The 15,719-nt window shown below is 48.6% G+C and overlaps 1 protein-coding gene across 15 annotated transcripts in view; it reads left to right on the top strand.

Annotated features, from left to right (window-relative positions):
• MEGF11 (multiple EGF like domains 11) overlaps positions 1–15,719 on the top strand; it is a 398,161-nt gene that overhangs the window by 65,555 nt on the left and 316,887 nt on the right. For 2 of the 15 annotated variants that reach the window (XR_006060297.2, XM_012180782.5), the window contains exon 1: positions 13,336–13,631. The exons of 2 other annotated variants lie outside the window; for them this stretch is intronic. Coding sequence is in view for 11 of the 13 variants with exons in the window: in XM_012180782.5 (XP_012036172.2) it covers positions 13,613–13,631 (19 nt within the window). In the remaining 2 variants the exon portion in view is untranslated. Of the gene's footprint in view, positions 1–13,330; positions 13,632–15,719 lie in introns of those variants that run through there. 11 more of the 15 variants (XM_060418872.1, XM_027971513.3, XM_015096821.4 and 8 more) reach the window with 10 other exon arrangements.

The raw sequence follows: 15,719 nt of genomic DNA, 5'->3' as shown, positions 1-15,719 counted from the left end.
ACAGAAGTCCACGGCATCCTTTGAAGAGAGAGGGCTGCGAGGGGGCTCCAGCAGGGCGGGGGCCTGGGGTTCTGCACTAGCAGAAGTTCACTGGTGCAGCTCAGCGCTTTTCTGCCCGAAGGGGAGAGAGACTAGGATCACAGTCACGCAGGAAAGGAACACGGCTCTCTTAAGAGGAGCAGTGCTGCCCCAGGCTCGGGGGTCAGGGGTTATGCTCTGAGCCCAGGGGTTCTGAGAGCCTGGTGGAATGAGGGGTGTCACAGTTCAGGCTTGCCCTTACCCCTTCCTCCTTAAGCGGAACTCGTTTCTCTCCTGTGGTCTCAGGGCTCTGCTTTGTGCTTCAGAATCCTTTACACTCATCACCCTCTGAGGTCAGTGGACAGAAAGTATCCTTCATTTTGTAGATGGGAAACAGAATCAGGGAGATTAAATAATCTCTTGTGGTATATACAGCCAGGAAGAGACAGAACTGGGATTAGAGCACTGAAGCTCATGCATTTTCTCCATCCTGTCATCTCCAAATACCATTTCCCAAATGAACAGGAAGGATGAAATCATAGACTCATTTGATGTTTGTAGTATCTGAAGAGGCAGGCAGGTACAGTGGAAAGGCCCCTATGCTAAGAATGAAAATGCTTTTACCTGCGAGTCAATGGTCTTAGGTGAGTCATTTAGGATCACTAAACTCAGCTTCCTTGTTTCAAAAATGATCGCCTTCCATGCTTTAAAGGACAGCTGAGGGGCTTGCCTGGTATGATGTGGTGGTTGAGAGCCCTAAGGCTGGAGGCAAATCCTAGCTCTTTTACTTTCTAGCTGAGTGACCTTGGGCAAATCATGTAGCCTTTTTAATGTCCGTTTTCTTTTCTGTGCGTAACGCATGCCCATTCGCTTCAGTTGTATCTGACTGTTTGTGATTTCATGGACTGTAGCCCACCAGGATCCTCTGTCCATGGGATTCTCCAGGCCAGAACACTGGAGTGGGTTGCCATTTCCTTCTCCAGGGGATCTTCCCAACCCAGGGATTGAACCCGCGTCTTTTATATCTCCTGCATTGGCATGCAGGTTCTTTACCACTAGCGCCACCTGGGAAGCCCCTTCTCTTCTGTAAACTGGATAATGATGAAACCTATATTCTAGGGTTGTTATGAGGATTTTAGTATAATGCCTTTTCCAGAGGAAGCCCTAAACATTTGTTCACCTGCTGTTCAGTACATCTTTTTTTTTCACTAATTCTTATTGGAACATGGTTACTTTACAGTATTGTGTTGTTCTCTACTGTAGACAAGGTGAATCAGCCATATGTGTACATATATCCCCTCTGTTTTTGGATTTCGTTCCCATTTAGGCCACCGCAGAGCACTGAGTAGAGCTCCCTGTTATACAGTCGCTTCTCATTCATTATCTGTTTTATACCTAGTCGTGCATTTATATGTCAGTCACAATCTCCCAATTCCTCCCGGTAGATTTTATTAAGAGTGTAACCAGGCATCAGCTGGAGTCTCCAGGTCCTTGTGGTCTAGATGAGAGACGCTCTAATGCTCCTCCCGTGCTCTCTGCAAGATGTGTTGGAGATGACAGTGGTATACAGGTCACCTGAACTGGGTGGATGACTCAGTCTGAAGCCATGTAGAAGTGAGAGATTCTTACCCTCATCACTCCTAGGCCTCATCTCATCTTGCCTTTCGCTCTTGTAAAGCAGGCAACAGTCCTCCCTTGGTGCCCTCTCCATGATATCCTCTCATGGTGCCCCTCTGGGCTACCGCCTCGGTGGTTGCCTGGTTTCAGTGTCCTCGGACCCTGAGGAGCCAGGTCTCACAAGCAGTATATCAAAGGCTTTTCTTCCCCTAGAGACAGTTCCCTCCCTAAGAGGGATTCTGGTGCCAGCTGTTAAGATAATGGATTTTCCCATTCAACTATGTGATGCAAAGCATCGATTCAAACCCTAGTGTAGGAGCTTAGAGTCAGGAGGGACCTTAAACATCAGCTGAATGGTTTGTGCTTAGGCCTTGACAGAGTGGTTATAATAAATTAAATGACCATTCCAAAGATCAGGACTTTACTCCGGCCTGGGCTTAGATAGGGGTGTGGTCCCTGCTGCAGGACAGAACAGCAAAATAGGATTTTATGTTTTGGGGGTACAATTAAAATGGTGAAACTGCTCTGGTTCTCTATCCAAGGCAGCCCTCCATCTCACCCCTGGCCTGGTTTGGGGGGCAGAAACTACTTTTCCTCCATCCCTGGAAGCCCCACCAGGCCAGTGGTAAAATCTCCCCTGTGAACACTCAGTATGTTAGATTGGAATACAATTGCACCAGGAAAGACAATAAATAAGCCAATTAATTTTATCTCACCTGCTTGGAATTGGGGGTCTTTCTTGAACTGAAACAAGCAAATTTATGCAAATGATATGCAAATAAGACCCTTCCTGGATTAACAGAAAGGAAATTGATGCTCTGGGTAGAGCCCAGGGCCTGGCACTGCATTGGATGTAATGTGAATCGAAATGTGCCATGCAGGGTGGGTGAATGGAGTCCCCTGGGGATGGAGTGAATGTCCTCAGCTCCAGAGTCGGGTGGGAGCTGACAGGTCATCTGGAGTGGTGTCCCTCTAGGAGGCTGGTCCAGGAGGGGAAAGGGCCTCGCAGGTCTTTGTGGGAGCACCTGGCTCCAGGCCTGGGTTTACCGCTCACCAGCTTTGTGAGCGTGCGCCTAAACCCGGAGCCCGGTCCTTAGCCTCTCCATTGTGTACAATACTGGGCCCTTGGGTGGGTGTGAGGATTAGACAAAAATGAGAAAGTGCTTTGCCAACCGTGAAATGTGATACCCACATTAATTATGTTTCCCATGCTTCCCTTGCTCACTGTCATTCCTGTCACTGCCCAGCGCTGCTTCACTGTTCTGCGCCCCCTCCAAGACCAGATGTTTTGCAACTTTGATTCTCTTGGCTTCCCTTCTCTAGCGCCCGAGGATTCCACTTAATCCTTCCCGCTCGACAGAACACAGGCGACCTATCTCCCTGGGAGAGTTGGGTGGTAATTAGGTTAAATAATTTAAAGTAACTTTTAATTTTTAAATAATTCTAATTTGCATTCGCGCAATTTACTTTTCCTCTCTTCCTATGCCTCTCCCCACCCCCACCGCCTTCCTTGTCTTCAGTTCAGTTCAGTTCAGTCGCTTAGTCGCGTCTGACTGTTTGTGACCCCGTGAATCGCAGCACACCAGGCCTCCCTGTCCATCACCAACTCCTGGAGTTCACTCAGACTCACGTCCATCAAGTCCGTGATGCCATCCAGCCATCTCATCCTCTGTCGTCTCCTTTTCCCCCTGCCCCCAGTCCCTCCCAGCATCAGAGTCTTTTCCAATGAGTCAACTCTTCACATGAGTTAGCCAAAGCACTGGAGTTTCAGCTTTAGCATCATTCCTTCCAAAGAAATCCCAGGGCTGATCTCCTTCAGAATGGACTGGTTGGATCTCCTTGCATTCCAAGGTCTTACTCAGTCGTTTATTTATTTAGAAGTTTGGGGTATTTTGATTGGTTATCAATTTGCTCCTAATGGCAGCTCGCCAGTCTGACTTGGAATAATCACAGACTGTAAAGCAAAAGCAGGAGGCAAAATCTGCTGACTTGGAAGCATCTGAAAGGCAGCTCTGCCCAGTCCAACAGTCCCTCTTGGGAAAGGGAAATAAAGGGGAAAAGTACAGGCGCTTAACTTGTAGCGTTCTGCCAGGGAGTTCTCGGTGGAGGCTGTGAGAAGCCGGGTGCCTGTGCGGCCCGCAGTGGAGCAGCGGCCCTGGAGTCCGAGCACTGCGCTTAGGTCCCGGCAGCGCCTCGGGCAAGTCGGCTTCTCCCTCCGGCCTTGGGCTCCGCATGTCTAATGGGTGTACCCGCACCTTGCCCTCGGTGGGCGGGTGTGAGTCTTCAGCGGGCACCTGTGATTGGAAGGTCTCGCGGGCTCTGATCACCCAGTGGATGCTGGCATCTGTGGGAGCAAAGTGATTTCGATCTTTGGGACGAACTGGAGAGAGCTGGGAACTTGGCAAGGTGTTTTTCTTTCTTCCTTTCTTTTTAAAAATTGTAAATGCTCATAGAATTTTATTTTTTTAAATTTTTATTTGGAAATTGTTTCAGATTTATAGGAAAGTTATAAGGATCAATGTTAACATTTTTCTACTTTTGCTTTCTCCAGCTCACACTGGCTCACACTCTCTCCCGCCCTGCTCCCTCCCAGCTCTGGTTCTAAACCGTAAGCGATTTTACCCCCATTTGTTAATGCCTGGAAACAATTTTGTTGTCACACATAGGACGGAGATAGGTACCATTGGTATCTAGTGGGAAGAGGGCAGGGACAGGTCACATATCCTAGGAGGCACAGGACAGGGGTCCCCTCACCACTCTGCACAGAATTATCCAAGCCAGAATGTCAATAGGGCTGAGGTTGAGAAACCCTGTCTTGTGTGTGTGTATCTGAACTGTTTGATAGTTGCTGCTATACCCCTTAATAGTTCTTGTTTTAAACAGTACTTTAAAAAAAGTTTTTATTGGAGTATACTTGACAATGTTACATTAGCTTCTGCTGTACATCAAATGAGTCAGTTATGCATATACATATATCCCCTCTCTTTTAGATTTTCTTCCCATTCAGGTCACCACCCATAATATTTCAATGCATATTTCCCCAAAGCAAGGGCACTCTCTTAACATAACCATAGCTCAGTTATCAAAATGTCACGGAACTGACACTGATATAGGGAGGCTTAGGTTTGATGCTGGCTGGAGTCTTCAGGGAGCTTGTGGGACTTGGTGTAAAGGGCAGAGAACATGGAAGTGAACAGAAGCTTGGGCTCTGGTCTGTTGAGATCAAGACCCATGACCCTGGAAAAAATTTTTTTGTGATTTTCCTTCCTGTAAAATTGGATTGACAATGGTTCTGTGGCCCTGCCAGGGCTGTAAGTGAGGTGCAGTGACTGGAGAGGAAGTGCTTTGTGTGTGAGCACACAGGACTACTTGGGACTTCCAAGAGGGTGCAGTGGTAGAGAGTCCCCCTGCCAATGCAGGAGATTTGAGAGATGCGGTTTCCATCCCTGGGTCAGAAAGATCCCCTGGAGAAGGAAATGGCAACCCACTTCAGTATTTTTGCCTGGGAAATTCCATGGATGGAGGAGCCTGGCGGGCAAGAGTCTATGGGCTCACAAAAGAGTTGGACACAATAGAGCGACTGAGTGTGAGCACACACACACGCACACACACGTGCACACACACACAAGACTACTATGACATCACCAACTTCACCGGAGCCGTCTTGCCAGCATCACCAGAGGCCGGGGTGTGAGGAGCAGCCTCCCTCGCCCTGGTCCCTGATCATGAGACTCCAGTTGACAGACTTCTGCCTTCAGGGGCAGAACAGTGGATGTGCCCCAGTGGCCAGGGGATCAGGCTTCTGTGTGTGTGGAGGAAGGTGACGTGGACCCGGGAGGGCCTGCTCTCTTCCCTGCCAGAGGAGAGGACGGGAAAAGAAGGGGCTGCACCACCCAGGCTCTGAAGATAGAGAAATGCTTGGCCAGACATGTTCCTAGATTCCACTCTCTCTCCAGAACATGTTCCTTTTTCACTAAAAAAGTAACCTCTCTGCTGGAATTGTCCCAAAACAATATATTTTAGGATTTGGAATTGGAAAGAAGAAACAAACATTTATTAACTGCTTTCTATGGGCCATCAATTTCTTATATTACAGCTTATTTTTCATTCTCCTATGTACCTTGTGAGATAGATAGTAATTAAAACATTTGTTTGGAGAGGAAAATGGGGCTCAGAGAGGTTAAATAACTCCTCCAAGGTCACACAGCTGGTAGGTGGCAGAACTGGGATTAAAATGTTGATGGTATTTACATCAGAGCTGGTGTTGCCTCCAGTTTAAGCCCTGGCTCAATCATCACCTAGCTCTATGACCTTGGACAAGTTTCTTAACCTCTTTGAGCCCCAGTTTCCTCTTTTGTAGAAAGGTGATAATTATGTCTGTCCTAGCTGCCAAGAGAGAAAGTGCTTTGTTCATAAGTTAGCATTTTGTTATTAGCTTGAGGGGAACTCCCCTTTGGGTTTGTCTCATTCCCTAATACTTGGTGAGTGGGAGGAGGCTCAGTGGGTAATTGACTTAACAGAGTCAGCACCACTCAGTGATAGACAGCCTGGTCGCTCAGAGATGGAACCAAGGGCACATCCATAACCAGATACATGCGAGGGAGTCCGTGCCTTTCTTTAAGATCGAGCTCCCACTATGTGTAGAGACCTGGTCCGCTCCCTGACCTCCAGCCCTCTTTCTGGAAGCTACCTTCAGTGACCTGTAAAACTTCAGAAAATAATACCAGCTACTTTATCACAGAGGCCAGTTCTGATGGCTTGTGGCAAAGAAGGGATGCCTCAGCATTGCCGTCCTCTGTGACTTTGGTTCGGCAAGCCAGGAGCGGAGTGGGCGGAATCACTGCTGACTGCCCAGGGGGGTCAGTTGCTGCTCCTCCCAAAACTCTGGGCTCCCAGCCCTCAGGGGCAACTCACCATGGATCGCTCTCCTTGCCTCCTAGAGGGTCTGTGCTGGGAAATTCCTTCCCTCCCCTGTGACATCTCAAGTGGTGGGGCAAGTCTGAGAACTGCGGCGCCGTGTCAGCATTGCCCTCTCAGTCTTGGGTCTGGGCGCACGTGCATCTCATTCATGACCGAGTCCCCCTCGAGCCGGGCAGAGTGGAACCTTCTGAAGAAAGGGCAGAAGATTAGCCCCCTCAGATGCCCCCCTCTCCGGCACCTGCTGGAGTGGTCCTGAGACCTGGAGAGGATTTGGGTAGGACCAGACTGTCTTTTCACTTTCATGCACTGGAGAAGGAAATGGCAACCCGCTCCAGTGTTCTTGCCTGGAGAACCCCAGGGACGGCGGAGCCTGGTGGGCTGCCGTCTATGGGGTCGCACAGAGTCGGACAGGACTGAAGCGACTTAGCAGCAGCAGCAGCAGCAGCAGCCGCAGCAACAGACCATAGGTGCTAATGGGAGGGGGTCCCATGGTGGAGAGAAGCTCAGGGGTGGGAGTGGGGGCTGCTTGGGTTAGTCTCACCACTTGGGGTCTCATGATGCCTGGCTGTTTGCCCAACCCTTGGAGCCCTGTGTGTGGCCCCCCACCTCTTTAATTCCTAGGGCTCTTCAAGAGTCTCTGCAACCTGGCTCTGCTTCCAATGAGCCAGTGTACCTGGTACCTGGTTGCTGACCCACTGCCCCCTGCCCTTTGTTCCCTATGAGGCACCCATTTCTCTCCTCGTGTCTCTGCTCCTATCCCCTCTCTGACCATCACCCCCTCTTTGGGAGGCCCCTCCTGATCTTCTGAGTCTTTGCTCCGACTGGGAGCAAGTCCCAAGGCTTGGCTGCCTCATCTCCACAACAGCGAGCCTGCCTGGCCCGAGGGGACGTTTGCAGAAGTCCAGATCATCCTCTGCAGCTTATCTTCCTCCTCTCACCGACCCTGCCAGAGTTTGGGATACAAGCCCAGAAAGAAAATTATTATATCCAAACACAGTGATGTTGAAATTGTGAAAAGAAAAAAAGCCCCCCAAAGTGAATATGCTGTTTGCTTTATGCAAAGGGTGCTTTGAAAGGAAGATTAAGGATTGGGTTGGACATGAGGGAGACCTTTCAGATCTCTCCAGTCTCCACTGGGTACATCATCAGATCACCTCCGCAGAACTTGAGATAGCAGGGGCCCGCACGGGGCCGTGCCCCAGGGGAGTAGGGTGTAGGGAGGGGGGTGCAAATGAGCTGCTGGCCTCAAATCCTATGCATGTCTTTGCCCAGGGATGGCACAGTCCCTTTAGGAGCATTCACTAAACATTCAACAGCTGAGTATTTATGGTTCACCTCCTGTGTGTCAGATACTGTGTTAGGTGCTGGGCAGAGAGGTGAGCAAAATAGACATGGTGCCCCCTCCCTGGGCTCACAGTGCAGAGAAGGGACGGACCTCAGTCAAGCTCTGGACCGCGTGCTTGGAAGGAAAGGAACATGGTTCTAGGAAAGTGTAGAGCAGAGAAACTGGCCTGGATGGTGGGGGCCATGTAGGGGAGGCCAGGGGAGAGGCCGAGGAAGAGACACCTGTACCGGGACTAGAGAATGTGTGGAAATTCACTGGGCAAGAGGGATCAGGGTGGGGCCAAGAGTGTTATGGACAGAGATCCGCAGTGGGGGCAAAGATATGATACAGCTTATATATGGAATCTAAAAAGAAATGATACAAATGAACTTATTTACAAAACAGAAATAGACCCACAGATATAGAAAACAAACACAGTGAGGAAATATGTAGGGGAGGGATAAGTTTAGGGCTAAATTTAGGAGTTTGGGATTAACATATATGCACTACTAAATATTATATAGATAACCAACAAGGACCACTGTATAGCACAGGGAACTCTACTCAATATTTTGTAATAACCTGTAATTATTTTCAGGGAAAAAAAAAAGAGAAAATCTGAGACTTCCCTGGAAGTCCAGTGGTTAAGGCTCTATGCTTCCAATGCAGAGGGCATGGGCTTAATCCCTCCTGGTTGGGGAGCTAAGATCTCACATGCTGTGTGGTATGGCCCAAATTCTTTTTTAATTAAAAAAAATGTGAGAATCTGAGAAGTTTTATATATACATATACAGACAAATCCCAGGTAGCTCTAGTGGTAAAAAGCCCACCTGCAAGAGATGTAAGAGATGCAAGTTTGATGCCTGGGTTGGGGAGACCCCCTGGAGAAGGGCATGGCAAACCACTCCAGTATTCTTCCCTAGAGAATCCCATGGAGAGAGGAGCCTGGTGGGCTACAGTCCAGTTCAGTTCATTTCAGCCACTCAGTCATGTCCGACTCTTTGCGACGCCATGGACTGCAGCAATGCCAGGCCTCCCAGTCCATTACCAACTCCCGGCTGCTGCTAAGCTGCTGCTAAGTCACTTCAGTCGTGTCTGACTCTGTGCGACCCCATAGACAGCAGCCCACCAGGCTCCCCTGTCCCTGGGATTCTCCAGGCAAGAACATTGGAGTGGGTTGCCATTTCCTTCTCCAATGCATGAAAGTGAAAAGTGAAAGTGAAGTTGCTCAGTCATGTCCGACTTAGCGACCCCATGGACTGCAGCCTACCAGGCTCCTCCGTCCATGGGATTTTCCAGGCAAGAGTACTGGAGTGGGGTGCCATTGCCTTCTCCGACCAACTCCCGGAGTTTACTCAAACTCATGTCCACTGAGTCAGCGATGCCATCCAGTCCGTAGGGTTGCGCAGAGTTGGACATGACTGAAGTGATACATCTGAATATATCTGAATCACTGTGTTGTATACCTGAGATGAACACAACACTGTAAATCAACTGTACTTCAAGTTTTTAAAAAAGATAGTGATCTGGGAGAACTAAAAGAAAGTCTGCATGGCTGGGGTGGAGAATGGGAGGACACGGCTTCTCAGAGGATAAGAGGGGTTGGAGGGGGTAGGAGGTGCCCAGGGCAGGGCATGACTTGTGGCCTTGATACCCTGCCATCTTGAAGGATTTTAAGGTGGTGGTGGGAGGAGGCAGAATGGATAAGCAGAGGAGGACTGAGCAGGGTGGAATCAGAGCATGATTCCTAAGCAGACTTGGGGGTAGATGTGCCCTGGAGCTCAGGTGGGAGCCTGGGAGGAGACAAAGGGACGGGTTCCAGCCCTGAAAGCCTTGGCTAGCTGAAAACTGCCCTACTCAGCCTGAAATGCAAACACAGCATTTTCGGTGTGGTGTGGGTGGAGAGGAGGGCACAGATCCTTATTTGTTTGCTTTCAGTTTTGTTGAAGTACAATTGATGCAGAGTAAACTGCATATATTTGGAGTGTACAATTTGATGTTTTGACATACGTATACATCTGAAAAACCCATCACCACAATCAGGATAGTCAATATATTCATTATCCCAAAATGTTTCCTTTGTGACTCATCCATCCCCCAGGCCCATGTCCCAGCTCTGTGGTTACAGAGCTGCCTTTCTTCATTATGGATGAGTATGCATGTTCTAGAAGTTTATATAAATGGAAGCATACATTATGATAATGTACTCTTTTTTGCCTGTCCTCTTTCATGAGCATAACTACCTTGAAATGTATCCATATTGGGCATGTAGGTTCTTCCTTGGACTTTGCTGCTCATTTTTTATCTTAAGTGAATCTCCTAAGCCCTGGCAGCTCAAATTGGGGTCTAAAGACCTGCAACCTCTTCATCACCGGGAGCTTGTTATCAAGGCAGAACCCCAGGCCCCACCACAACCCTACTTGCTCAGAACCTGAATTTTAACAAGATCCTCAGGACTCTGGTGAAGAATCTACCTGCTAATTCAGGAGACATGGTTTCCATCCCTCGGTCACAAAGTTCCCCTGGAGGAGGGCATGGCAACCCACTCCAGTGTTCTTGCCTGGAAAATCCCATGGACAGAGGAGCCTGGCGGGCTACAGTTCATGGAGTTGCAAGAGGTGGACCTGACTGAGCGACTGAGCGTGCACACACACAGGACACTGGTCTGCATGTTACAGTTTGAGACGCACTGTCTGATGCTCTCTGGTCCTCAGTCTGTTTATTTTCTTTGTGGACTGCAGGTGTAAGAAGTTGAGCTGCATTAACTACACTCAGTTAATATAATAGCTCATTGTCATCATCATGCTTCATGTGGCCTCTGTGTATTTTCTCCTCCCATCTTCCCTCTCATTCTCTCCTGTAGCCACCCACTCTAATGTGGTTGGAATATGTTATGAAATCTGCGTGTGTCAAAAAAAAAAAATCTGTGTGTGTCCTGGTAAAATATGTAGTGTCATTCTGTGTGAGTATGTGACTTGAAATTACATACATTTTATTGTGCTACAAACCTCCTTCCATTCCCAACTTTTCTCACTCCACACCATGTTTAGGGACCCACCGTATCGCTCTAGGTGCCTTCAGTACTTGGTTTCTTACTGATGCTGAGTTCTCCGTGTGTTTTTTCCACCTGTTACTTATCCATTCTCCCAGTGATGGATGAGGGGCCCGTAAGATGTCTCCAGCTCCCCTCTACCGCAAATAGCTTCACTTTTGTAGCTTGAACCTGAGTCTCCATCTTTGAAAAAGGAGTGTCTTTGACTGAATGACCCCAGTTGCCTGCAGCTCTGATTCCAGTCGCTTATTTTGCTGGTGGAAAGACAGCCAGTTGTGGGTCTCCAAACTGTCAGGCAGAAGATCTGAATAGTTGTTCTCCTTTGAGTTAAGTTTCTGGCTGACACCGATGATAGTCTGAAATCCTTTGATAGTCAGAGTCCCTAAGACCTTCTCTTTTCCCCTGAGCTCATGAAGTGCCTTAACTTTTGATTTTTTTTTTTTTCCCTGTGAATAATACACCACCTGCTCCAGGGAGCTGAGTGTTGTACCAGTTTGCAGCTCTGTTTAAAATCCCGATTCTGCAAACTCCTCAGAAGGGAGTGACAGTTCCTACTCCTGTGTAATCATTTATAGATCAGGTAATGATCTCCCTCTTGGCTTAATGACAGTTTTGTTCTCAGGGGAGCTGGTCAGCTTCTCAAATACTGCTGACGTTCCTTCTGGTGGGGCCTGGTGGATCAAGCACGGTGCCTCTGGCTGCCACTCATTCTTACCCCTGGTGCCAACAATAGGCAGGAAAAGTCACTTCTTCCAAAGGAATCGCAGGGCCAGTGAGTCTGTGGAGTAAGCACGTGGTGGAGGGAGGCGAGGGGAGAAGTCTATTTACCTTTGGCTCTGGGGTCATTGGAAGACTTTACTTCCCTCCCTATTCTACATGCTAGTATCCTGAGAAAGACATCCTTGTAGAAGAGGAGGCTGGGAGCATCTAGGGGCAGAGTTCTTCTGTGGATAAGGGGACCACTCAATGACTTTTCAATGACATTCAGCAACTGTCATGTAGGATTCTGTAACATGCCAGGCTGCCTGCCGGTTTTGTGAGGCTTAAGGCAGAAGGCCTGGCTGGTTACCCAAGAGAACTTTGGGGGAACTCTGCCTCATTTATGGGCAAATAGGTCAGTGCTGGTGGCTTAGATAGTAAAGAATTCACCTGTAATGCAGGAGACACGGGTTCAGTCTTGGATTGGGAAGATCCCCTGGAGAAGGGACTGGCAACTCACTCCAGTATTCTTGCCTGGAGAGTTCCACAGACAGAGGAGTCTGGTGGGCTACACACCATGGGGTCGCAAGGAGTCAGGACACTGAGCGACTAACAATACGCAGGTCAGCGCTGAAGGAACCCAAAGACCAGGAGGTTTGTTCCTCTGGACTGCTATGAAAGTGAGCTCTGCTCCCAGTTACCTGGGCTGATGGGAAGCAAGCAGAGATCACACCTGTTTCCTAGCGTCACCTCTAAATAAAAAATTACTTAAGAAAAATCAGTCTATGCTAGTGGTTCCCAAGGGTGGCATGTGGATTTGTGCTGGGCTGGACCAAGTTTTCACAGATGAGATTAAGAAAATGAAAACAGTGTAGTGATTATCAACAGTGTGAGACTGTCATCTTGCATCCCAGTATTCATGAAACTGGGATGATAGGAGAAGATTATAGAAAATACCGAAAAGTCGTTTAAGTCAGTGGTCCCCAAGATATTTCATGGACTGAGGGAGGGGGATAATTTCAGGATGCTTCAAGAGCATTACATCTATTATGCCCTTTATATCTATTGTTATTATGTCAATTCTACCTCAATCATAAGGCAGTAGATCCAGGAGTGTGGGGACCCCAGCTTTAAGTGACTAAATCAAGAACTGGTGAATAGTAGGTCCTCTAATGTACATGGGTTTTGGTGTGTGTGTGTGTGTGTGTGAGAGTGTGCAAGCAGTTGTGTAGCCATTTTACTTGTTGGTGAACCTCCAGAGCCTGAGAACTGCAGGCAACTCTGGAGTTAGACTTTGATTCCTTGCTTCCAGTTAGTCTGTAATATACATTACTTTGTTCCTAATGAAACAGTGTTTGTTAAGATCAAAATCTTACTTTGGAGAAAGGCATAAACGCCACAAATGAGACTGATTTAGCACATGTTTATGTTTTAATGAAGATATCCAGTTAAAAAATCGCCTAGGTTAAAATGTAAATAAGCAATAGCCTGAAGGTGCTGAGATGTCGTCGACTGAGGGTAATTGAGATTCCCCGGCTCTTCTGCTGCAGATGGGTGGGCGTGGGGCCACATTCAAAGGCCCCCAAACTGGGCTTGGACCTGGGCGCCTCCGTGGTGTCCTGGCCCGCTACTGTATTTAAGTGGTCAGTCAGAGCAAGATCGTAATTAAATTGTGGCCGTAGAGCTAGACAACTTAACTAGAGTCCCCTCGTGCTATATGCTCCAGAATTTAATTTTCCAAATAAACTCAGTGTGGCTTTGATGCCCGGGGAGGATCAATAGAATGGAAATTGCTTGCAGTTTCCCCTAAAGTGTTACAATGGATTACTGCTCTCACATTTCCCCTCTGTGCTCCTTTTTTTTTTTTTTCCTGCCAGAGAGAGCCTGGGATTCATTCTAGGCACATACTGTTTGAGGAAACAGACAAAAATAAATGAATACAAAGGGAAACTACAAGCCAAGTTGAAGAGGAGGATGAGACCATGACCTCCTCCCTGTGGGGTGAGTGAGGGCTCCTGGGTCACTGTGAAGGAGAAAAGCACCCCTACCCCACTGCTTGGGGTTTATGGAGGGGGTTGTGTGTGGGGTTCCTGTGCTCTGAGAACGGAATACCTGGAATGTCTGCCTCCCCTCAGTCACCTCCCCAGGAAGGTGAGCCAAATCTCAGGGATCAACCCAGGGTGCTTCCGGGCACTTCCCCACCTACTGATCTGCTCTGGAATCTTGGGGAATGTTCTAGGTCTTTCACTAGATGAGGTTTTATTTTTATTTTTATTTTTTGGCTGCGTGGCATGTGAGATCTTAGTTCCTTGACCAAGGATCAAACCTGTGCCCCTTGCACTGGGAGCGTGGAGTCTTAGCCACAGGACCACCAGATAAGTCCCCTATCTGAGGTTTTAATCTGGAGTTTTCAACCATGGAGCTAACTTTACAGGATCAGGTCTCATGTTCTTTTCTGTTCCTTTGGGGGAGATGTCAGTGAGCTTGTACGGTTGGCAGGAAGAAGGGACTGTCAAAGCAAGGTTTCTAGGTCATAGGCCCCTCTAGTGAGGCCTCCGGGGGCTGCTCCCTGGTTTGGTGATGGGAGACAGGCTGGAGCCCTGAGAGGAGGAGGCTGCAGGGCAATCCTCCAGAATTTTATTGGGTGTGTTTGTGTGAAGACAGAGGCACTGTGCAAGGGCAGCCAAGGAAGTGGGCAGAAACAGATTAGTCGAGAGCACGTGGCCTGAGTGCCCATCAGGGTAACATGAATTCAGGTTGAATATAATTGAAACCAACTGCATGCAATCTCTTTATTTTGCTTTTGGGGAAAACGAGGCAGGGAGGTTTGTGCTGCTGCACGCACTGTCCTACCTTCTGGCATGCTGCTTCTCAGTGGAGCAGGTGCTGCAAGGATGTCACAGAAGAGGGAGCCTGAGCTTGCTCCGGGCACCTCTGTGCCCCACCTCCTCATGTGGCACAGGTTCCAAAACCACCAACTCCCCCTGAAGCAGGTGCTGGCAGTGCCTCCTGGGGCTGACAGATTAACCATGTTTTGTGATATCTGGAGAGTGAAAGTTCTAGAAAATTAATTAGTGGCAGTAGACACCGGCTACCCAAAGGCTGAGAAATTGATGGGGTTTTTGTTTCTTTTTTGTCATGGAACAAGTTATCAGCATGTGTGTTGATTGATTTCTTGCTAAATTCCTCTCTTTTAAAAAAAAAACACTCTTGCAGTTTGGAGTCCCTTGAAGCATTTTAATGAACTCCCTTCCTGAGTCACTTGTTCTTCATGGTGCTGAATCTCCCCTACCTCCTGTCTCTCTCCCTCTCCTGATTCTAATTCTCAGATCTGTAAGGCTTTCTGAAGAGCCAGGACCCAGGTGAGGCAGTCAAGGCACCTAGGGCTGAAAAATTTAAGGAGACCCTGGCTCTCACGGTCTGTGAGTGTAGGGTTGGCACCTGAGAGAGGCAGGGCCTCCTTCAATTTGTATGTTCTCAGTGCCTGGCTTCCTCACCCAGGTCTTGCTATCCTGACTGCCTTCCACTCTTGTACATCTGAGGGGAAGCAGAGTCAGCATCTGGGAATTCAGACACAAGTGCTCAGGGATATGAACAGAGTCCACAGTAAACTAAATAGACCCTGGTGGAACCCGCCCCACACAAGAGCCTATTTTCCTGTGGCGGCCAGATGTCCTCCACTGACTGGGATGGGCCTTCACAGTTGCTCAACACTCCCTTTTGTGGTCTCTTAGGTTCCTGATGGCACCCCACTCCAGTACTCTTGCCTGGAAAATCCCATGGACGGAGGAACCTGGTGGGCTGCAGTCCATGGGGTCGCTAAGAGTCGGACACGACGGAGCGACTTCACTTTCACTTCTCACTTTCATGCATTGGAGAAGGAAATGGCAACCCACTCCAGTGTTCTTGCCTGGAGAATCCCAGGGACAGGGGAGCCTGGTGGGCTACCGTTTATGGGGTCGCACAGAGTCGGACACGACTGAAGCAGCTTAGCAGTAGCAGCAGTAGCAGTAGGTTCCTGAGGCACATCTCATCCTCAGAGAAAAGGCCTCAAAAAGGCTGCCGAGCTGGGGATCGGGACAAACTGAG

This window comes from Ovis aries, chromosome 7, assembly GCF_016772045.2.
Source record: "Ovis aries strain OAR_USU_Benz2616 breed Rambouillet chromosome 7, ARS-UI_Ramb_v3.0, whole genome shotgun sequence".
Lineage (NCBI taxonomy): Eukaryota > Metazoa > Chordata > Mammalia > Artiodactyla > Bovidae > Ovis > Ovis aries.
Note: the sequence above shows the minus strand (reverse complement) of the source record. Positions and strands in the feature narration are given on the sequence as shown.